At 40.3% G+C, this 23,557-nt stretch overlaps 1 protein-coding gene across 3 annotated transcripts in view; it reads left to right on the forward strand.

Moving 5' to 3' along the window:
- The window catches only part of LOC138261913 (ATP-binding cassette sub-family B member 5-like), a 987,125-nt gene that overhangs the window by 670,455 nt on the left and 293,113 nt on the right, over positions 1 to 23,557 (forward strand). For all 3 annotated transcript variants that reach the window (XM_069211477.1, XM_069211478.1, XM_069211476.1), the window contains 4 exons: positions 2,896 to 3,009; positions 7,428 to 7,538; positions 15,670 to 15,795; positions 18,801 to 19,004. In XM_069211477.1, coding sequence (XP_069067578.1) covers positions 2,896 to 3,009; positions 7,428 to 7,538; positions 15,670 to 15,795; positions 18,801 to 19,004 — 555 coding nt within the window. The remainder of the gene's footprint in view (positions 1 to 2,895; positions 3,010 to 7,427; positions 7,539 to 15,669; positions 15,796 to 18,800; positions 19,005 to 23,557) is intronic.

Below are 23,557 nucleotides of genomic sequence, written 5' to 3' on the forward strand. Positions count from 1 at the left end.
GTGTGCAGGCACCTCGTCCGCTCTGTCAGCTTGGGTCAGCTACAGTATCAATCATCTCAGAGAGAGAGCTCCCATTGCAGCATGGACCACAGCATCCACACACACAACACAGTCAGGAGCGTGAGAAAGCCACCTCTTCATCACTATGAAGTGGGGGGGCCACCCTATAAGATCCAAGCACCACAACTGGTCAGTCAAAGCCGTTAAAACATTGGGCCAATTCAATGTGCAGGTTCCCCATCACTGCCAGGTGGATATCCACCCATCAATGCGCAGCACCATCCCTCTCCATCCACACAGCCAGCCATCATGCGGATCTCTTACTCACAAAGAGTCCTGAATCAGAACAATTCTTCCGCTGTCTGTGGGACATACTCAGTTTACTGGTGGTGGTAGCATCAGAGAATGACTCTTCAGACCAGGCATCTGACTGTGCTCCATCCTCAGAATTGTGTGGCCTCTGCCAGTTATCCCGCAGGCTGCTTGTAGTGCAGCTGCGCTGTTCACATCTGTCTCCACCCTTGTCAACTTCTGTACTGGTTCATGATGTGCTGTGTCTTGTTGAGTTCTCCTTGGCCAGTGCTGTAGTCTGCCCACCTCCCCACCCCTCTTTGCTGCTGCTGCATCTGGCTTTTCAGATTAATGTTGTTCATGCCAGTCCCAGGTTTCAGAGGGGTTCAGAAAGATGTGTTGCGTACCACAGAGTATCACTTGTAGTTTAGCCGGGAATAAGAGGGAGTCTCGCACCCCATCCTCCTGCAACATCATTTCCACTTCCAAAAGGAAGCTGTTCTAATCTGGACTGTAGTAGTAAAGTCTGGGAACATAGTTACTTCTTCATTCTCGATACAGAAGGCTCCATCCATGCATACTTTCTGGAGTATCCCCATCCCTATAGTGCAATAGCCTGGCCACCATCAGACATGGTTGTCGTCCCGGGGTGAAGGTTTGGCTGGGGCCCTGTGTGCTCGCTCCAGGGTGAACAAAGGGGTAACGTCAGAGGGTGCCACCCCAATTTCATCCAACTCTCAATGAAGACGATCATGCCACTGTCCTCTGCTCCCTCCGGCAATCCCACAATCCAGACATTGTTATGCCGGTTGTGCTTCTCAGCATCTTTGGCTTTGTGCTAGAAAATTTTAACGCAGTCTGTCAGGGCAGCTAGTTTTTGTTTGAAGGAGCTTTGCACCCGTCGGATCTCTTCCACAATTGCTTCTGCTGTGTTAACCCTGTCCAATAATTTGTGATGGTCAGCCCTTAGTAGGCCCATTTCCGTCACCACATCTCCTATCTGCTGCTGAAGAGTTTGTTTTGAGTCTGCTATAAATGCCAGTATCTTGTCCAGAGTGAGTTGCAGGGCAAGTGTCATGTGCTACATGTAAGGTCCCAGTGGTGGCTCCTCTGCCTTTGTGGTCCCCTGGGTCTTCTTTGTTGAGCTACCCTCCCTGGGCTTGGTTCTGCCCATTGCTTTAAGTTACCAGAGCGTTCAGCAGGGCCTCCAAGAGAAAAAACACCCAACCCAGTGGGTAAGGAGACCCCCTCCCCAGCAGGTTTATCGTTTGTGTACTGTGGGTCAGTTCTCATCGCCAAGTCTGTGCCAGACCACACGCCCCTCCACCACAGGTGCACAGTCTCCTGTCATGACTCCAGGGAACACAGAGTCACACACCAACTCCTATATGGTTTATGCCAGGGGAGGGGAGGTTTTACAGCAGTGGCATAGTCTACGCCAGGGTCGTCGTTAGGTGCCAGAGTATCTCCACCAGTTCTAGCACAGTTGCCCTGCAGCCGAAAATCGCACAAGGAGCCCAGGTCAATCTCCCAGTAGGCGGCCTATACACATAGTCCAGTTGCAGGTCCAGACAGATGTAGGATGTGGCGGGGCATCATGTACTCCCCCCATCTGCTGAAGAGGCGTATTTGGGGTTCCACATGTGGTGGTTTCGCTTAGAGAGGCCCTCCCCATTCCTCAGTCCAGACACTCCCTCCATCCCAGTGCCAAGGGGAGTCCACAGCATGGGCCAAGCAGGGACCCAACCCGTCCAGGAGAGTGGTCTGCCTGTTTTGCGTCCTTCAGGCCTAATGGTCCACCAGTGTATTTCACCGCCCAGAGACAAGAATTAGTGCCACATCACTCCAGGGAGCCACACCTCAAGTTCCAGGTGCCTGAAAGACTGTGCTCTCAGCTCATCCAATATGGCTCCCTGCTGCCTCCCTCTTCCACAAGTAACATGCCAACGCTAGCCAAGCAGGGCCCTGTGCAGCTTAATGGGGCCTTGTCTCTTCTCATACTTCGGTTCGGCCGTTGCAGGCTTTCGGGATCCACAGACCCATATGCATCGTCCGGTGCCGAGATACTAGGTCACGAGGTCAAGCTCATACCAGCGATCCTGCCTTTGACGCTCCAGGCAGCAGCTTGGCACTGCATCACCAGGCTGAACCTCTGCTACCCTTAATGTTAGCCACGATCCTGCAGGCCATCCCAGTGCAGGCCGCACAGCACGCTGGCAATAACTCTGCTGGGCCTTCCAGGGGAAGGATCCTGTCTCCTGTGGCCCACAGGATTGTGGGTACTTATTAGTGAAGCTGGAACGGTGCAGAGCGAGGGCTTCGAATGTCCGCCATATTTTCCGGTGTAGCCACGCCCCATGCAAGATATTTTGAAATTATTAGATTTACTACTATACTAAGCTAAAATGAAATCCTTGTCAAATAGGAATTTTTGTTTAAATTTAAATGATTTATTGTTTGTTTTGAGAGTTTGTATTTTACACTGAAAATATATCCTTGTCAAACAGGAATTCTGTATTTTACAGTATGCTATTACATTTGTAGCAAAACAATGCATTGCTTTCTTTCATTTACTCTTGATTTATTTTAAACCTCTATTTTCAGATTTTTTTTAGTGTTAGCTACAGTAGTTATTGCATTGGCCAAGCTTCGCCTCATTTTGAAGCCTTCTCTGTTGCAAGAGGTGCCGCGTACAACATTTACAAGATTATAGATCAGGTACTGTTTGTCTGTTAGTTTACATTGTCCTTACTGCTGCTTTCACTTGTCATTGTTCTGATGTAGTTTGTATTTATGTTCACTTCTGTTTACATTATTTATCATTCAAAATACCATTCACTGGCAAAAGAGAGCAAATGCATTGAGTATTCAAGATTTGAGACTTCATGGCTTACAAAACTGGGAAGGACTGAACTGCGTGTCTTTATTGCTTTATTACAGGTAGGAATTAATGCCAGTAACTAGTGAGTAAAATTAAATATATTGATACACCTTGACATGGCCATGTGTGTTCAGCAGAAAAAAAAAACTTAGTTCTACTGATAAAAAGTACCAACTAGAATCATTACATAATTAGACACTAACAATCAGTCCCAGAACGCACATGGATTGAACAGCATTAAAAAACATAGTTGTAGAGAAGGAGTGTACAGAACCATTAAAGTAATTGGTGCAAGAAATATGCTGCTCACTTTAACTCAGCAACAAGAACCAAAGCGTATAACTAATTTACGTTCTGCATGATTCCTGGCAAATGTGACAAACACAAACTTATATCATAATCGCATGACCCAACATCCTGGTTTACAGTTAAAAAAGAACTATGTCCAATACAGGTTATTTTTTTTGTTTGTTTCAAAGATAATGAATTTCATCAGCACCTAAGTCCACTTCATATTCTAATCCAGTGGTTCCCAACCTATGGTCCGGGGACCCCTGGGGGTCCGCGAAGCCTCCTCAGGGGGTTCGCAACAGCTTAGAAAATTAAATATTATTAATAGATGAGGTCCCAAGCTTTCAGTAATGACTCAGTGGGGTGCTCTAGGAATCAAATAAAGATTCATTTGGGGTCCCCGGCCTCCAGTAATGATAAAGTGGGATTCCACAGAAGTCAAAAGGTTGGGCACCACTGCTCTAATCCTTTGTTTAATCCATTCCTAGCCCATAAAAGTTCACATTAATATGCACCAGTCATCATCTAAGATACAATCTAGACATTATTAAGCAATAACTTTAACATATATATTTTTTATTACATTAATCTCTCCAAGGGCAGGATTCACTTAATTACTGTTTGTGCTTGGATGGATAATCCTTGCCTCCATGTACTTAGTTGAATCTAAAATCCTTATAATAGCTCAGGTGTTTTCATTCTCTGTTAGGATTGGAGGTGAAGGTTGTGCAACGTCAAAACCTGCTCTTCTACAAAGGCACTACAGACTCAAAATAAATCTTCTGAACTGTTGAGTCAATTGACCAGTGCTCACAATGCATCATATCCTTCAATCTCCCTCCACCAGAAAAACAACCAAGGCCATTGCCCCTCTCTCTCTGTGTGACCGAAAATTGAAGTGTCTGTCTCTTGTATAACCCATTTACCTCATCTAGCTAGAGTGGATGAGGAAACTGGAAAAAAACGTTTCCTGATGAAAATAAGTAATCATAAAGCACCTTCAGGTCATAATTCCTTTGTCACTTGTTCTTACACTCTAGGATATTTATCACACGCACACTTGAATTGTCCAGGAAGGCTAGGTAGAAATGGGTATTAGTTTATTCTTCTTGAACCGGTGAAAGTTACTCCTTCCAGGGTAAACATGCATCCGGACAAAGCCAGTGCCTCTACATTGCAATCTCTCCTATATGAAATGATGCACAATATGAGAACCTGCTTAGCTGCCAGTTCCTTTGAAGAAGGAACTTCATTATAAGTAAACCTTACTGGCTTAGGTTGCTTGAAAATCAGAGGATGCTATCTCTCCCGATTATTATCCACAGATAAGAGCCCTGCCAAAATAGGCGAATGGAAAAATAAATCATCCTACATGCCAAACCTAGTTGCGCAAGCTGAGATAGAAATTAAAATTAAAAATATGCTCTAAATTTGGCTTCATGAGATCCTCCTACTCCTCTAAGTACCCTTCATGAGTTGGGGAATATGATATGTTTGAATGTGTATTGGCATTCTGTTATTCTGTGAGCGGAGACAGTCTGCTTTTTGTTGATTCCATTTTTGATTGTCTTTAAATCTTTGGAAATAGAAAATGCCATAAGAGACTCCTTTAAAAACACCAACTGGGTCTACAGGCTCTAGTTGATCTTTTTAATTAATCCTACGGGCGAGGTCTTATGGATAATCAACTAAACAAATACAAGAGCAACCCAGAATGTCCACGTGAACATGGGTATGAGGATCACAAAACACATATCCACGTGAAACTTATTTTCAATCAATTTAGATATTGTGACAGACAAATCTGTATATTCAGACCTCAGAATTAAGAAAATACAGTGTTCCCCACTGTGGGAAGATGCTGCCAGTCTACCCAGCTCTTATGTTAAGGTGAAAAAGCACCAATCTGGGTCAGACAGTGATACCAATATTCAACATCCAGCTGAGGCTTTAAAAATCGCCGTTCCCCAGGTTTTTTTTTGTCTTGATAAAACCCTAGTATCAAGCATGAGGGTTGAAACGCCGTCAACATGTTAATTAAACAAGACCTCTTCGATTATGTTTTGAATTATCAATCAATGTACTGACAAGCACAATTTATAACTTGTGAGATACACCAAAGATCACAGAACTACATGCAATTTCTTCGTTGCTTTATGGTGTGGTGGCTCTTTTCTCACTTGAGGATCACTTTTTTCAACTATCACTCTTTGTTTAATTTCCTAAAATATGATTATAGAAATGATTCACCATTATATGCTGATGCAGCTTCCAAAACATTAAAAATATGTTTTTCACATATATGTTGGTACTGGATTCAGTGGAGCTCTTTTGAAAGATTCCAGACAGATGATTTTCATCTTCTTTTGAGAATTCTTTGTATGAGTAAACCAGTTGCAAGATTTTTCTGCTACAATATCTAAATTGATTAAAAATGAGTTTCATTATGGATAAGCAAAGCAACTTTTTTTTAAAGGCCTCACATTTGTAATCTCTGGTAATCTTCCATGCCACCAACCCGAGGGAACTATCAAAGACAAATGGATGAGTATTCCCCAAAGGAACAAGCAGAACTCCTGTCATTGTCGTTATCATTGTTAAAAGGGAAGCATAGTTTAGTGCATTTCACCAGTCCTCTATAAATATACTCACTGCCTCTACTATCGTGTCTTATCTCACATTGAATAGCTTTGGAAGCTGGGCATTAAGTTTCATGGCAAACAGGTCTCCTCTCAAGGGCCCCGTCTGATAATTGGTGTTTGGAACATCCCACCAGTTGCTGGAAAACAGAAGGTATCAGAAATTCCAGTACACCACAATATTCAGTTTGCTTACAAGAAATTCCACCTGCACAGAAATGTCCATGTTGAGGCCATGATGCCAACGTGCTTGACAGCAACTGCAAGAAGTCTGGATCTTGTGCTGCTCAGGTGATTAATGTAACATATCATCCACAAATTTCCTATTTTCAATAAAATACTGGTGGTTACACTGCTTTGAGCTAGGCTTCATATCACAAGCAAGCTTGCAAGACAGCTGACACAATTTATCTAGAAATGCAGATCACATCAACTGCATTCTAATGGTAGAAATATTACCATTACTTTTTCTTCAAACTAACATGTTAGCATCTGTTTTGTTCATTCAGTCTGGGCAGTCTAAAACATTGCCTGGTTGCTGCAGAGGCCTCAATGTATTCCAGCCTCCACTTGATCTCTTCCCTGTCTTCCTGACAAACTGCAGTCCTTTCATAAAACACTGGCCTTTCCTCAGGCGGAGTCCCCTCAATTTCTGGAAAGCCAGTAGAATGAAGGGCCCACAAGGCTGACCTGTAATTAAGACACGAGGAGCTTCTTCGCGGCTCCTGGTCTGGGTTTTTGTGGAAATTGATCACATGCATGAACTTTTTTGTGTGAAATTGCATACTTCCCTCTAATTTGTGAGTATTGTATAGTTGTACTTCTGCTCACACATGAATAGTATCTTGTATTCCATGGGCATAATACATATGATAGCCACCCACCAAATTGATTAAAGCACATGTACCAATCTCTGGCTTATCACATTTAGGTCTTTTAGATTTTGAGCGATTTACCACAGATGCTCTCATCTTACCCATCTGTTTATTGTACTGTATTGTATTATAGTATTTGTATTATAGTATTTGTATAGTGCTTACTATACCTATGTGGAGCACTGACACGCTTTTCCATGCCGGAGAACGCTCTACACCATATGTGTATGAGGTGGGAAGAGTGTTGTCTTTGCTTTGAACTTGTGTTTCTGCCTACATGAATGTATAACTTAGTGGTATTTGAATGTCCTCAAAGTATTCCAATTAAAATTTCTTTAGTTAAGACAGCTTGCAATTTCTGTACACATATCATTTATCTGCTTCTTCTTGTCTCCAGTTAGGACCTTCAGCTAAACACTTTTCTCATGATTGTTTTTATTTGTTTCATAGAAACCTTCGATTAACAGTTTTTCGGAAGATGGACACAAACTTGATAAAGTACAAGGAACAGCAGAATTTAAAAATGTGTGGTTTAGTTATCCATCCAGACCAGATGTCCAGGTAAAAATACAATGAACTGATTGACGTTTTATACCGCAAAGCACTTGTCATCGTAATTAGCACATATTAGGTATTACCTGGAAAAAAATCTCCTCTTCTGGTATTTTATCCATCTGCACAAAAGTATGAATGAGTTCCTGATAATGGGAAGGAATTGGCACTTAACATCACAGCTGTGGTGGCTGATGAGAGTTGAAGGTTAAGTGATGAATCCTAGACTCCTACAGCATATCACACGAATAAGTTAATATATTTACTGATGTTTACAAATTTATACGGCAGCTGCTGTGAAGGCCAGTAATGTATCGGCAGTGGGTTTGGGTTCAGGGGCAGTAATGCCACATTCCTGGATATTAATAAGTGAGAAGGTGAATTTTTAGATTTTTTTTTTAACTCAAAGAGGTGACAGGAGCCTCTGGATTTGGAATGAAGAGCAGGCTAGAGCAGATATCGAAGCAGTTGAAAGGAATGGAACCTTCGGGGTGATCACCAGCATTTGGGAGGTTATTAGATGGTGTTTGGCAAGCACTGGGTGCAAAAAGGGATATGTTGGATGATTATCTATGCATAACAGGGGTGGACTGTGCCATATGTGGGTTTCAGTGCTGGTTGCATAGTTTGTATTGTGCTCTGCTTGTGCCAGCTAGCCATTTAGATTGGTGTTGATGAACTGCAGTAGACTATAACCTGCTGTAAAGATGTTGGTGGTAAGGTGGAGTATAGAGAATACATCTACGGTGTCCCAACTCTGAATGTGAAACTCAAGTCCTGAGCAAGGGATGTGCCGAGTGAACCTGCTACTTTATCCATCAAAAAATCCACGTCCTTGACAAAAAATAATAGTACAACATGCATCCAAAAATAGAGGGTCCACTAGGAGGCATCTGTCAATGTAAATTATTGCGAGTTGACCATTGAGTACTATTTCCACAGCATTTCAATAAAAAACATCTCATGGGCAAGCCATGAACAAAGCCTATCATCATTGACCTTTTTTGTTCTCGTCAGGCTTTGTTTGATGTGAAAAGAACATAAGCGAACTCTTATCAACTTACCCTTCGTGTCTGGTAAAAATAAACTGTGCAGCATAGACCTGTACTGCCATAAGTAAATTACACTATGGCTAGCATAGAGTGCACAGTATCATGCACATAATCCTGAAGTTTTTGTAGGAATCAGAAAACCACAAAAGAGTGAGATGAGAATAAAAAATGCATTCGAGCAGCAAACTAAAGATATACAAAGTGCAACATTTGGTGCAGCCACCTATCATATAAACGATCCCCATTTAGATCTATTATATGAACAATAATCGCACGTGGATATCCAGAACACCTGGCATGGTTTCAGATCATATGAACCAATGTTGAACAAACATGTTATACGCTGTAGTCTCTATTTACAAACGAATGTGCACATCTACTTTGCACTAAGTTGTACAACTACTTCAATTCGCAGATGCAAAGGTATGGTTCATATTTTCAAAACGTAAATTTACTCTCTTAAATATATTTGTACTTTCATGATATTGCACTACTATGGTTTAATATTATGAACACATTTTTCTTATTGGTGAGTTGTGGTTCCAGGCCAGGAATGCCCGCCTGACCGGATGTACTTACAGAAACATGGAAGTCTTTCCATGTTAAAAAATAAGTAAATGTTAATGTTTGAAAAGATTGCATATGCAGTAGCATTGCGGCATATTAGTTGTACATATACATATGGTAGATTTAAGTATGCAAAATTGCTTTTGAATACGAATAACCTCAAAATCGTAAACTAATTCTGGAACTTTTCTTCGGAAATTTCAACTGTCACATCTTCTCTTGCATACTCCTGGAGTACACTATGACCTCCGCACATTTTACTCCAGTCGTAGGGTAAATTCCCTACTTTATTAAATGAATCGGGCCCTATACTTCTAAACCAGTGTAGTACAATGAGGAGCACTACCAAAAGGCAAGGTTTCCCAATGTACACTACACTCTGGATGGAACTTCTCTGAGAGCAAGCTTATTGAGCTGGCAGTTTGGAAGGGGAGGCATTTTTTAGTGAACGCTCTTATCCTCTGTCAAGATTAGAATGAGCACAGTACAGAAAGAATGTTCAGCAATTTGATGGCATGGACTTAGTGCATAGTAGGGTTAGCCATGGTTCTTGCACTGTGTAATTTCCCAACTGCGAAATAGCTTGTGATGCATTAATGGTGTATGGTACCCCCCAAGGCAGTACACACTCAAAGAAGCTTGTTTAAGTGAAAGGTGATCTAAAACGAAGATTATGGGGGTCATTCAAGAAGATCGCCCGCCGGCCCAGCGGGAAAGCCCCTGCAAAGAGGAAGCCGGCTCCGAATGGAGCCGGCGGATTTGCAGGGGTGCGACGGGTGCAGTGGCCCCCGTCGCGATTTTCAGTGTCTGCAAAGCAGACACTGAAAATCATTATAGGGCCCTGTTAGGGGGCCCCTGCACTGCCCATGCCAGTGGCATGGGCAGTGCAGGGGCTCCCAGGGGCCCCACGACACCCGTTCCCGCCAGCCTCTTCCTGGCGGTGTAAACCGCCATGAACAGGCTGGCGGGAAGGGGGTCGGAATCCCCATGGCCATGGAGGATTCCCCCAGCCGGGGGAAATCTGGCGGGAAACCGCCGGACCCGGCTGGGCGACCGCGGCTTCACAGCCGCGGTCGGAATACCTGGTGAAGCACCGCCAGCCTGTTGGCGGTGCTTCATCCGGCCTCCACCCTGGCGGTCTATGACCGCCAGGGTCGTAATGAGGCCCTATGTCCCATTGCAGATCAGTGTGTAGTGTGTTAGCTTTGCTGTTAATTCAGTGGGGCTAGACAGGGATTTGGGATGGACTATAATCAATTTACAATGGCAAGGACATGGTACTTAAGAGATTTTGTGCAAGTGTAGTGGAGAAGCTTGTACGCCTCAGAGACTTTGAATCCAATAGACCTAGTAGAAAGGTGGCAGGGCATTCAGCATTTTGTATACCATAGAATGTTATCTTATGCCAGAGATGAAAATACCAGAGTTATAAATGTGTCAATATGGGAGCACAAATAATGCTAACTTGGAGACAAGTGTACCACAATGGACTAAATTGTTATGATTTTTTGTTGTCCTTGTTGGAAATGGCCTTTCTGCAGGGTCACACCCAAACTTTTTGTCTTTCTCCTCTTTTTCTGACCTCATTTTTGCTGGCTTCAGGACTCTGCACACTTTACCACTGCTAATCAGTGCTAAAGTGCATATGCTCTCTCCTTAAAACATGGTGTCATTGGCTCATACCCAATTGGCTTATTTAATTTACTTGTTAGTCCCTAGTCAAGTGCACTGCATGTGCCCAGGGCCTGTAAATTAAATGCTACTAGTGGGCTTCAGCACTGGTTGTGCCACCCACATAAGTAGCCCCCTAACCATGTCTCAGGCCTGCCCTGCAGTGCCTGTGTATGCAGTTTCACTGCCACTTTGACTTGGCATTTAAAGGTACTTGCTGAGCTTTAAATTCCCCTTTTTCTACATATAAGTCACCCCTAAGGTAGGCCCTAGGTAGCCTATAGGACAGGGTGTTATGTGGGTAAAAGGCAGGACACGAACATGAGTGTTCTTTATGTCCTGGTAGTGTAAAACTCCTACATTTGTTTTTGCACTGCTGTGAGGCCTGCTCCTTTCATAGGCTAACATTAGGGCTTCCCTCATATACTGTTTGAGTGGTAGCTGCTGATCTGAAAGGGAGTAGGAAGGTCATATTTAGTATGGCCAGAATTACAATACAAAATCCTGCTGACTGGTGAAGTTGGATTTAATATTAATACTTTAGAAATGCCACTTTTATAAAGTGAGCATTTGTCTGGACTTAAATCATTCTGTGCCATACAATCTACGTCTGGCTAGGTTCAGTTGTCAGCTCCCTTGTGCATTCACTCAGACAAATCCCAAACACAGGATGCTCAGCCTCACTTGCATACATCTGCATTTTAAATGGGTCTTCCTGGGCTGGGAGGGTGGAGGACCAGACACTTAAATGTCAAAGGACAAAAGCCTGCCCTCACACAAAGGACTGCCACACCCCCTACTGGGACCCTGGTATGTAACTTAAAGGGGACCTTGTGCGCTTCTAAGCCACTCTTCGAAGTCTCCCCCACTTAAAAGGCACATTTGGGTATTTAAGCAGGGTGTCTGACCATACCAACTTAGACACTTCTGAGGTAGACACTCTACCTTACAGAAACTCTCTGGAGAAGAGAACCTGAACCAGAACCTTCCAAGAAGAACTGCCTGGCTGCTGAAAGGACTCACTTGACTGCTTTCTGTGAAGGACTGCTGCCTTGCTTTTGCCCTGCTGCCTTGCTAATCTCTGGCTGTTCTGAGAAGTGCTCTCCAGGGGCTCGGATAGAGCTTGCCACCTGTTCCCTGAAGTCTCAGGACCAAAAAGACTTAATTCCTCCAGAATTCTACGCACATCTGGCAGAAAACAACGCACAGCCTGCATTGCGGTAAAAATTCACGCAGCACCAGCATAGCGACCGGAAATTCAATGCACGGGCCACTGGATAGATGCACAGCCAAGCCGAAACGACGCAGCCTGACTTCTAAAGAGGAATCAACACAACCCTTACCGTGTGGCACAAATTTTCACGCAACACCCACCGGATCGATGCAGCCCCTGTGACTTCGTCCTGTCAGTGCGGGAATTCCATGCATCGTCCCCAGGGCGTCCGGAAACCCCACAACCCGAAGAGGATCCAAGACCGAGCACCGGAAATCGCCGCAAAGCCTTTCCTGCATGAAAAATAAACAACGCATCGCCGTGTGCGGCCCGAGAAATCGACGCACACCTCCCTGTTTTACACGCATCTCCTCCTCTGTGGTTCCTTGTGGAGATTTTGAACGCAAACCAGGTACTTTGTGCTTGCAAGAGACATTTATTGCTTTTAAGAGACTAAAGACACTTTATATCATTTTTACAGTGATATCTCAACATATACTTATTACATTTTAATCCTTTTGACCTGTATCTTATCAGATAAATATTATATATTTTTCTAAACACTGTGTGGTGTATTTTTGTGGTGTTCTAAGGTGTTATTGCATGATTTATTGCACAAATACTTCGCACATTGCCTTTTAAGTTAAGCCTGATTGCTCAGTGCCAAGCTACCAGAGGGTGGGCACAAGATAATTTGGATTGGGTGTGACTTACCCCGACTAGAGTAAGGGTCCTTGCTTGGACAGGGGGTAACCTGACTGCCAACCAAATACCCCATTTCTAACAGTCCTCAAATACCTCTGGCTCCTAGTCATCTCCGTACCAACTGATCACACCCTCTTGTATGTAGAGATAACTAATGTCAGGGAGCTAGAATCTCTCTCACATGAGCCCTGGTACAGAAATCTGCCACCAGAGGGGAAGAGAGTAGTGTGGCCCCAATCATTGGACACAAACGTAATAACACACCCCATTAGTGTGTTACTCTCCAATTTCCCTCCATTCCACCAACCGTGACCATATTTTTTCTTTCTTTTTCTTATTTGAAGTTTCCGCCACCATGTCCATCTTTGATGTGTGGATAAGGGCGTTGAACCAATCTATATATGAGGGTGGATTCAGATACCCATATCTGACAGATTTCTCTCCTGGCCAAGAGTACTGCAAAGACCAATACTGTCTTCGTCTCTCTACGGCTTACTTCCCCTTCTTCTGATAAACCAAAGATCACTAATGGAAGACTTGCTGAGATACTTTGCTTCACAATGTTTGAAATTGTTGTGCTTACTTTTTCCCCAAAATAGTACACTTCTGGGCATTCCATAAACATGTGAATGTCTGACGCACTTTGCAGACCACATTTTTGCACAATTAACTGCTCCCCCCCCTCATCTTAGAAAGCTTACAGGGAGAAAAAAAAGACCTGTGCAGAGTGCAGAGATGGTTCCTCCTTAATGAGTCATGTTTAACTAACCTTAGTGTGCGCATTGATGCTTCCCATCTAGCTCGTACTTGTCCCGGGGGCATAATTTTCCCCCCCAGAGGGAGTCTGGTAGCTTAAAGTCGCCATCTGACATGTCCAAAATTACCCAGTACTAGCTTGATGTCTTCTTCAAACTCCAGTGGTTCTTAATTAAATTTGTTATGATTGAAGAGTTGCCAGAATGTCTTTAGTTCCACCACTATATGTAGTCTCATTATAAAGAGGAAAAAAAGTGAGTTGTAATGGCAGCAAAATGCTGTAGCTTATAAAAACCTCAGTGTTTGTTTGACTGCCCCCCAAATGCTTTTTTCATTTTTCAACTCTTTATACATTGTACTTTTTAATATTTTCAAAGCCTAGCAATTTTAACAGTACAGATTAGCACACTGACTTCATATAAAATTTTCTATAAAAAAAACTGCATGAAAAGGAGAGTGGGGAAAGGGCGATGTAGAGTAGCAAGGTCATCTCCATACACATAACTGATTGCAACCATTATCATAAAGTAAAGTGTCCTGCTCAGTCAGTCCCTGTGCACTTTTTCCTGATACTCACATAGTGGCAGGGATATTTAGCTTTTTTCTCCATTGAGCATCTCTCCTTGGTTATGGACAATTCCACCTTTTTAATTAGACCAGAGGCATACTTTTTAACATGTACACTCTGGAACGTCCATCCAATTGGAAGCAAATATTTTTAAATGGGACAGCTAATATAGAAACCGTTAGGCCTTAATCTATCACATCATTGGCTCCTTTCACAAAAATAATGCCTTTAATAACTGCATAAAAGCTAGAACAAATCATGACTGGTGAGTGAACAAAATCTTCCCCTTCTACTCAGCATGTACTACTGTCTCTTCATACAGTTCTGAACATAAGGTATGTATGCTAAACCATCAATAACATCTGGTTAATGGCTCGTGGCCTGATGAGTTTGCCTCTTATCAGTCACTGTGTATTCCATTCTAAGGGAAACAGAATTTGGTGATTTGTCTTTGGACACACATTTTCAAAGGAATATTTCCCATACACTGGACCATTTTCATGACCTGTACATAAAACATTTAAAGGTGACAGTGTGAGGGTACCTACCTGCAACCTTGTGGAAAAGTTAAATAGATCGGTAGAAATATAAAAAAAAAAAATAGTTTGTCTTAGAGTTTTTAAGAAATAATTTTGTTTCCTAAGAAATAGTTTCACTGCTCTTACACATGGCAGTGAATACGTCTACATAACATCTGAGAATGGCAGATGGGTTCTTGAACATAATATCTGTGTGTGAAACTGGGTGCAAATCCATTGTCATCAGTGCAGCTATAGTGACTGCTAGATTTTCATACTTTTGGGGAGGTAGTACAATTACTGACTGCAAACAGAGTTAAATAATAATCCAGAAAAAAATAATGTAAGTACCTTCAAAAGATAGACATCCTTCAGCTGGTTTATTGAAAAAACTGGCCCGGCTCTGCCCCACGGTACGTTTAGTAGTGAAATTATACTGATACACACACATGCATACAAACTCAGGTACACAATCATCCATTCTCACACTTACAGTATAATAGATATATTGTATGTTCTATTGAGGTGATAACCAGCCGTGGCATAAATCAATTGGAATATTCTATCAGAATATTTTTAACGCCAAGGACGTCAAATCCCCTTTATCTCTGCATTTATTCAGTCTAGGAAAATTAGATTTTGGACAATTAAAATCAAGGAACTATCATTTTTTAAAGGCATGTATAAAAAGCTACTGAGCCCATAGCCTATTGGTATAGTTCTAGAAGGGCTGCACAATTCTAAGGAACCCCACCACATCTGCTAGGAGTTATGCTGTAAACTATTTAGGCTCTTTGCCAATTAAAAGCAAGATCAAATCACACTTGTGTTGCCCATTCTTCCATAGCAGAAGAACGTACAGGAAAAATAACCAATAATAACAACAGCGGGGTTTGACTTAAATAATCTGAACAAAATTAAATGTACACAAGGCACTGCTTTCTCCAACATTACATTTACTAAATCATGTAGGGCTACATTTGCCAAAGACCTAACAAATTTTCAAAATACTCAAAAACTGTTTGTTTCAAATGAGTCTTGTTTAGTGCCTCTAATGGAGTATTTCTCATCTAATATTTATTCTTTCAAGGTTTTAAAAGGGCTTGATTTGAAGATTCAAAGTGGACAAACAGTGGCATTGGTTGGAAGCAGTGGATGCGGAAAAAGTACAACGGTTCAGCTGCTGCAGAGACTATATGATCCACAAGAGGGCACAGTGAGAAGATTTATTATCACTTTTGTAAAAGTTATTATTTGACTAGACTTAATCAGTACTATTTTGCTTATAAATGACATCCTATTTTTCACTGCTTGCTCAACATCTCTGAACCGCTAAAATAGAAAAGTGCCTGACACAGGGTAGATTTGTCTGAGCGTCCGGGATTCTTTTTTTTATCTCCTTCCCAGTTCTTCCATATCTTGCATGGCAGACCTTTCCAGAAGTAAAAGAAATATTTGGCAGGTGATCCACCCTAACTTGGTTTGGGCACTGTCGCTGTGACCTGGTGCTACTTACACCACATACGTACAGGGCACCAAATCAAGAATTTGTAAGGACAGAGCCAGCAGAGGCTAAGCTGTTTGATGCTCAAGTAGTTCAAAACCAGCAGTTCTACCTCTTCTTAATGGGGTCACATTTGGCTAAACTGTAAGTGACCTTCCAAGTCTAATATTTTTAAGCAGAGATAGTGCCACTGTCAGGAATGTAGAACCGTTATCATATATTGCCAACTTCTGGCTAAGTTTGAAGGTTTTTATGACTTCAGCAGTAATATTCAAATGTATTAGACTTCAAGCAGATATATCATATGAATCTTTTCAACAGTACTTTTCTCCTTAGAATAAAGAGTGAAATTTTATTTTTTCTTATTTGCTGTGTCATCTAGCTTTTCTTGACATTTCCTTTTTTTCTCACTCTATTTCTTGTGCTCTGTCATGTGAACAGATACATAGGCAGTATTTTCAGTAAATAAAAAAAAACATGATTTAAGAGTAATAGTCTCTGGGTCTCAGAGTTCTGATATATACATTGTAATAGTTGACTAGTAATAAAGTGACAAAGTTAACTGTGAGTCAGCAGGCAAGAAAAGCTCACCCTTTTCAAAGAACTTGTGAATTCTGGAAAGATGCTGCTATAGGCATGACAGTGTTGTGGCCTGCTTCTTGCTTCCATTTTATATATTGCTGTTGAGGTTGTTGGTTAGTACATCTGCCTCAGGCCTATTCAGATTGGCAACAAGAACTGAAATTGTGGCCAGTAGGCACTGTCTTAAAGATTTTCAGAGGCTTTTATCTGCCCACCCCTTATGGAGGAGAATTCAATTGAAGTCTGGTACTCCACAGGTGTTTCTGCAAAGGCACATAGATAGGTAAAGTGTTGGATTGGGATTGGGAGGTGGTGGAAATTCCTAATGATATCTGAAGTGGCTATTGGTATGGCTTGTGCCTTGCATTTAACATGCCTGATTCACACTTTACTTTAATAAAACTTTGATTCACCTTACAAATTCTCTATATTTGAAGGGTGTCCCTTTACACTGGTATCCCTGACTGCCCGCCTTATGTAATCTGGTAGTGACTTGTACAAGCAGACCCACTCTACTCGTTTCACTGTGATTTCCTGATTTTATTCTGTTGATGTCTTTCAAATACCCCAGAATTAAACAAAAAATAAAGAGGGTAATGTGATCTATGTGGATTTGTAGCTGGTGAAAACTGTATCGTCTCTCAGCAGAGCCACCCTACTGGGTGTGTCACTTAAAATCACCAATGCATGCTTTTTTACATTGTTTTCTGGAAAACTCAAATTCATCCTTTCACAATACTGTTAAAAGTGTATTTGCATGTTTTCAGCATTTTCACGACTACAGACCATAGCAAAATATAAACCATTGTTGATCCCTTTGCCCACTCTGTTATTCCTGATCTTAGCATTTTGCATAGAAGTAATGCTTTTACATCAACTGTGACATACCAGAGCTCATCAGACTCCTTGTCACTGCTTTTAAGATATTCATGTACTATTAACAGGATTTATCATTACCCAAACTATCAAGTGTCCTAACGTTGTACCAGTTTAATCTCCTGCATTGCACTGAATTTGCCCCAAGCCCCATTGCTATTATCTTCTTGTGTAACATACTATATGCATAGGAAACTGCATTGCCTTCAAAACCTGTGTTTGTATCACAGAACCGTACAAGCCCAATACACCTTCCACTATTATCTACTGGTAGGGACGGTGCTGCTACTACTACTGTAAATCAGACAATTGTACGGGTCCATCTCTTTTGATACTTTTGTTTCGATATCAGAAATGAAACATAGAGTTGATATTTTTATCTTGTTCTGACACCCTGGAACTAATATTTTTTGTGGAAGCATGCACCTTTTGTGGGCTGATATGTAAAGATTTTGCTTTGAGAGGTTTGACTTAAACTTGCCATCCTCCTGACTTATTCCTGCATTCAAAGAGTAAGCTGCTCCTGCTCAGCACTACATCTGCGATAAGGATTTTAATTTTCAAATTGCCATAATTTTCCCTATTGCAAGACAAATGCCTAGGTGCATGTTCTTTCACAGGTGCCAAAAGTACAGATAGAGGAATTGCTAGTTTCAGATGGATATGCCTCAACGGATCATAATGTGTAGTACTCTAATGCATGAAGCAAAATATCCACTCATATATAAAATGTAATGTGGCATTTAATGTATAGAACATTTGAAAAATAGAATCAGAACCGGATTCACAGCATTTAAGGATCTGGGGCTCAAATGAACTATGGTGACATTAGAGTCCAGTTATCTTTCACACTTAAGGCAGTTATGTGAGATGATAAATTGTCTGCCTGTACATTGCATTCCTGTAACATACATATTTTCTGTGTGGAATCTCCTGTGGTTCAAATCGGTTAGTTGTCTTTTTGCCTAGCAGCCTCTTTAGAGGCTGCTGCACAATGCAGATAGGGTAGGAGGAGTTAAATGGATCTTGCCAGAGGAGTATTAGCCCTTCAATAGAGTGTAAGGCACCCCTCTTTCAGATTTTATGTTAGGAAGGCTTGCTTTTGCCATTCATTGCAGATAGGCAGCGGTCATGTATTGGCTCAGGAAATAGTTTCCGTTTGAAATGTCTTTATGTCATTCTTAAACAGTTAACTATGATAACAGTATAGAGATAAATGATGTTTTCATTATTCCTGTGTATTTTGAATTCCTCTGTAGATCACAGTGGATGGGCATGATATAAGATCCCTTAATGTGAGACATTACAGAAAACTCATAGGTGTTGTAAGCCAGGAACCAGTCTTGTTCGGGACAACAATTAGAAACAATATAAGATATGGTCGCAATGATGTAACTGATGAAGAAATTATTCAAGCTGCCAAAGAAGCAAATGCATACAACTTCATCATGAAGCTTCCAGATGTAAGTTTGGTATATTACATTTCAATCAGAAATATTAATTGCAAATAGTATTGATAGAAACAGTGTTACATAAACAGATCAAAGGTGTGTTGATGAATTTAAAGCAACAGGAATATCACATCCCTGGTTCGAAAAGTAATTGTGTACATTTTGTTATACAATGTAAAATGAAAGTCTGAATCAAAGTACTTTAATGTTTCCCTTCAAAACAATGTAAATCCAAAAAATAGGACATATCATACTCAGCAAAGATGTGTGTGTGTGTGTGTGTATATATATATATATATATATATATGTATATATATATATATATGTATATATATTCTGTTAACAATCCTTGCCTATGTGACATTTTCAGTGCATTGCACCCCTGAACGATCAATCATATCACTTTCCTTCCTATTTCCTATTTTCACATTCTCATTCCATCAATCCACTCCCAATGTATCACAACATACTTCAGTGAATTAGAATTTCATACCCCCTTCATCGTTGAACTAGTCAAATAGGAAAACATAATTTAATAGGTCTTAATGAGGCACTGTAAAATTAGCACTATTCAGTCTCATCATAGAAATATGTCTACTCTTTAGTCACCGTATGTCTCTATAGGAGAACAGAAGTGGTCCACACTCCGACCTTGAAATTTCACCAGTCCCCAATGGGTACATATTGGCAGATTCACAAAGGTAACTTATACTTTGGAGTAATGAATGCTTGTGAGTAAGTTTGCTACTTTTGCTTTTTCATACATTCTGAGTATAAGTTATTACTAAAAGATAATAGTAATTCCAGCACCACACATGGCCAGCCGCTGGTACTGCAACACCCTCCCGTAGAAAATAATGGAGGTAAGGAATTAAAATAAAACCCCATAGGAAATAATGTTCAATGATAATAAATTATTAGCATTTTTAATTTTGTTCTATTAAAAATACATATACAGTGAATTTACATAAATAAATATGTTTGAAAAAATCATTTCTATTAAGGGTTGAAAGCATAAAATACATAAGAGTTATAGGAACGGTCATCATGCCAAAAATATTGTTTACCAAAATATTGTGTCCCTATAACTAATAATGGTAAGTACAAAAATATCAGAAAAATATTGTTGACACTAATATTGTTAAAAATAGCCAAAATATCGATTTTATTGAAGTAGTAAATATTAAATATTTAAAGATATTAATCTAATATGATGTAAAATATATATAGTCCACTGATATTTAATAGTATATGTAAATATGATTATATAAGCACACAAAAACATGTTTGTATTTATATAAATATATAGTGTAACATAATATTTATTTTATAATGTATTGTTTCTGTTTCAAAGTTATTGATATGACTATGTAATATATTTAATAAAGGATGCATTATACATTATTTTAGTTTTATATTTTACAATTTTTAATATGAACATATATATATACTTTTAGTAATTCATTTAAAATATTAATAAAATCAAGATACATTGTAAAATAATTGCTACACTATACATATAGATGTCATTAACATACATATCGAAAAAACTAATTTACAAAAAAGCTATTAACATTAAAATAAATTTAAAAATACAAATATACATCTTTAAAAAATGTACATTTTATGCTATTAAATTAACCAGTAGTATGAAAACTAATGAGAGTATAAGAGTAGTAAATATACTATTCACACTCTTGTTTATGCAACAGTAGGGAAAGTGTTGAACTTCAAAGGGGTTAAAGTTATTATTCCTGACCTCCATTTTGTGAGCCCAGCTTTTTCCCTGTGCCCTAATACAGCCCAGTGATCAAGGAATCCTAGGAGACCTAGGTAAGGAGCCCCAGACTTTCTGGGAATTCTTGTTATTTGCTAAAAAGTGTTTTGTACTGCTACCATGCCTGTTTTTCTAGCCGTGACTGTTTAAAATTTCCCTCCTAGTTTATGGCAAAAGACTACATAAAGCCCCCCCTTTTTTTAAGGAAAAAGGCTACATACACCTCAGTGGCTAACCAGAGTGTGATTAGGAGACTGCTTAATCTGTTTCTGTGATTTAAATTGTGTTTAGAAGCTGGCTGCATCACCTGTTTTAGTCTTGAAAAAGCCACTTAACTGAGTGCGCCACAAGTAGTATATCAGTGTTTTTACAATCTCTCCCTTACCTGGAAAAAAGACTCTGTTAGCTTGGAAGTGTGGATTCAGCCTGTCTGTATCCAAGGAGATTCTGAATAGAGCAGCAGCTTCCTCCTCCCTCCCCCACAGGGGCAAGGGCTTCAGTTGACTTGGCCCATATATAACTTTCTGTAGGTTGTTGCCTTTTTTTTTTGTGAATGGTTGTTGGGATTAGTAGTTCTATTTCATTATGGATTAGGGTTGGTGTTGTGATTGGTACAAGGTGTGAGATTCCTATTGGTTCATGCTTTTAGGGCTAGGGTTGTGATTTGTACTAGGGTTGATATTCCTATTGGTTCATGTTTTAGGGTTGGGTTTGTGATTGGTACTAGCGTTGCGATTCCTATTGGTTCATGTTTTTAGGGTTGGGGTTGTGATTGGTACTAGGATTGGAATTCCTATTGGTTCATGATTTTAGCGTTGGGGTTGTGATTGGTACTAGGGTTGGGATTCTTATTGGTTTGTGGTTTTAGGGTTGGGGTTGTGATTGGTTGTCAGGACTAGGGCTACGATTGGTGAACAGGGTTGGCTTTCCCATTGGTTGTGGGGTTTAGGGTTATGGATCTGATTGGTTAGGGTTAGGACTAGGGTTCTATTGGCCAATAGGGCTATTTAAGCGTAGGGCTCAGGGTGTCTCAGCCTGGGCATTGAGGCTAAGGGCTGAGAGGACCTGGGCATTTCCCTTCTTGGGCCGGGTCAGGCCTAGGTCTAGAAATGCTGCCCATTTTCCCATTTATCAGAAAGGACCTTACTCCCTACACATTTATCAACATGCAAACATATTATCAGCAAAGACATCCAAATGATGCATGTCAAACTGACCTCATACAGATTGCAGTGTCTCATCAAACAACACAATATCTCACATACCACACATATACACTTTTCCACAACACCTACAATAGTAAAACACCTTCATTCTTACACCAAACACTAATCTGTCCATTCCCACTAACACAACCTACCATCGCCCACACAGCACAAAACCACATTATACATTACTTTCAACCATCCAGGTACACACTCCCTGTTCATACAAACCAACAGCAATATTCTCTGTTTTCTCCTGCCAGATCTCCTTTTATCATGACAGTGCCTAACCCCAGCCTTCCAAAACGCAATCTACAAATACCCTCCCCCTCTCTTCACCAATTACACATAACCATACAATCCTCACACTCGACTCCATCACACATATTACCTCTTCCAGTGATCAAAACTAACACACACACCCGTGATCCACATTCATCCCTTTACACACCTCATACACTCTTCTCCAAAGCACATCAACACCCCCTATAATATTCTAATACCACTCACCAGAACTAACTCAAATACAAATCCTTCACAGAAAACCACTACATCAATATCTCCTCTCACTATTCCAAAAAAACAAAACACACCACACATATCTATATATATATATGTGTGCGTGTGTGTGCATGTGTGTGTGTGTATACATATATATGTGTATTTTATTCTGTGCTTAACATGTTCATAGGTCATTGCATAGCGCCTAGATAAGTTGTTATATTAGATACTTATAAATCCCTGCTTTCGTTTTTATATAACACTGATCAAATGTTTTATTATCATTAGCACTTTGCTTTTCAAAATTGAGGAAAGATGGATAAATGTTAGAAAAGCACACTTATTAATTAACTTCAAATATTACAAATGTTGAGACTGTGTCTACAATACTACTTTTCTTCTCATGTTATTATACCCATTATTATATTCCTTGCACATATATTCCCTTACCATGTATTTGCATATCTATTTATTACTCTAGTCCTACTGTACTAGAAAAAAGCTAAATAACAATAAATAAAATAAAATCTATAAATACGATTTCAAATTATAAATAATTCAATTAAAATAAAGATTACAAAAATATATATATATATATGTTTATATATATAAATAAAATAATAAATATAAAATATAAATTAACTCTCTTGTAAGCTTTACTTTGTCTCCCCATCACCCTATATCTCTATCAATATATCCTCCATCCCCACTCTGACTCATCCCAAACCCATTCTACTAATTTCATCTCCAAATAACCCTGCCTAAGCTCTTTCCTCCTCTCCCACATGTAGCTCACCCCAAACCTCAGTTTACTACCATGATCACCCAAACAACCCTACTAAATTCTCCCTCATTTATCTAACCTTTGACTCATCCAAAACCCCTCCTGCTACTATGATCTCCCTAAACCTTTCCACAGACTCTTCCCTCCTCCATCTCTCCTTTACTCATCCCAAGCCCCATCCTATCACTATAAACTCCCAATTAACACTTCTGGATTCTTCCCTCCTCTATCCCTCCATTACTCTAGTCAATCCAACTAACAAACTTGCATATCCTCTGCTCAAATTAACTCCTAATAA

This window comes from Pleurodeles waltl, chromosome 10, assembly GCF_031143425.1.
Source record: "Pleurodeles waltl isolate 20211129_DDA chromosome 10, aPleWal1.hap1.20221129, whole genome shotgun sequence".
NCBI lineage: Eukaryota > Metazoa > Chordata > Amphibia > Caudata > Salamandridae > Pleurodeles > Pleurodeles waltl.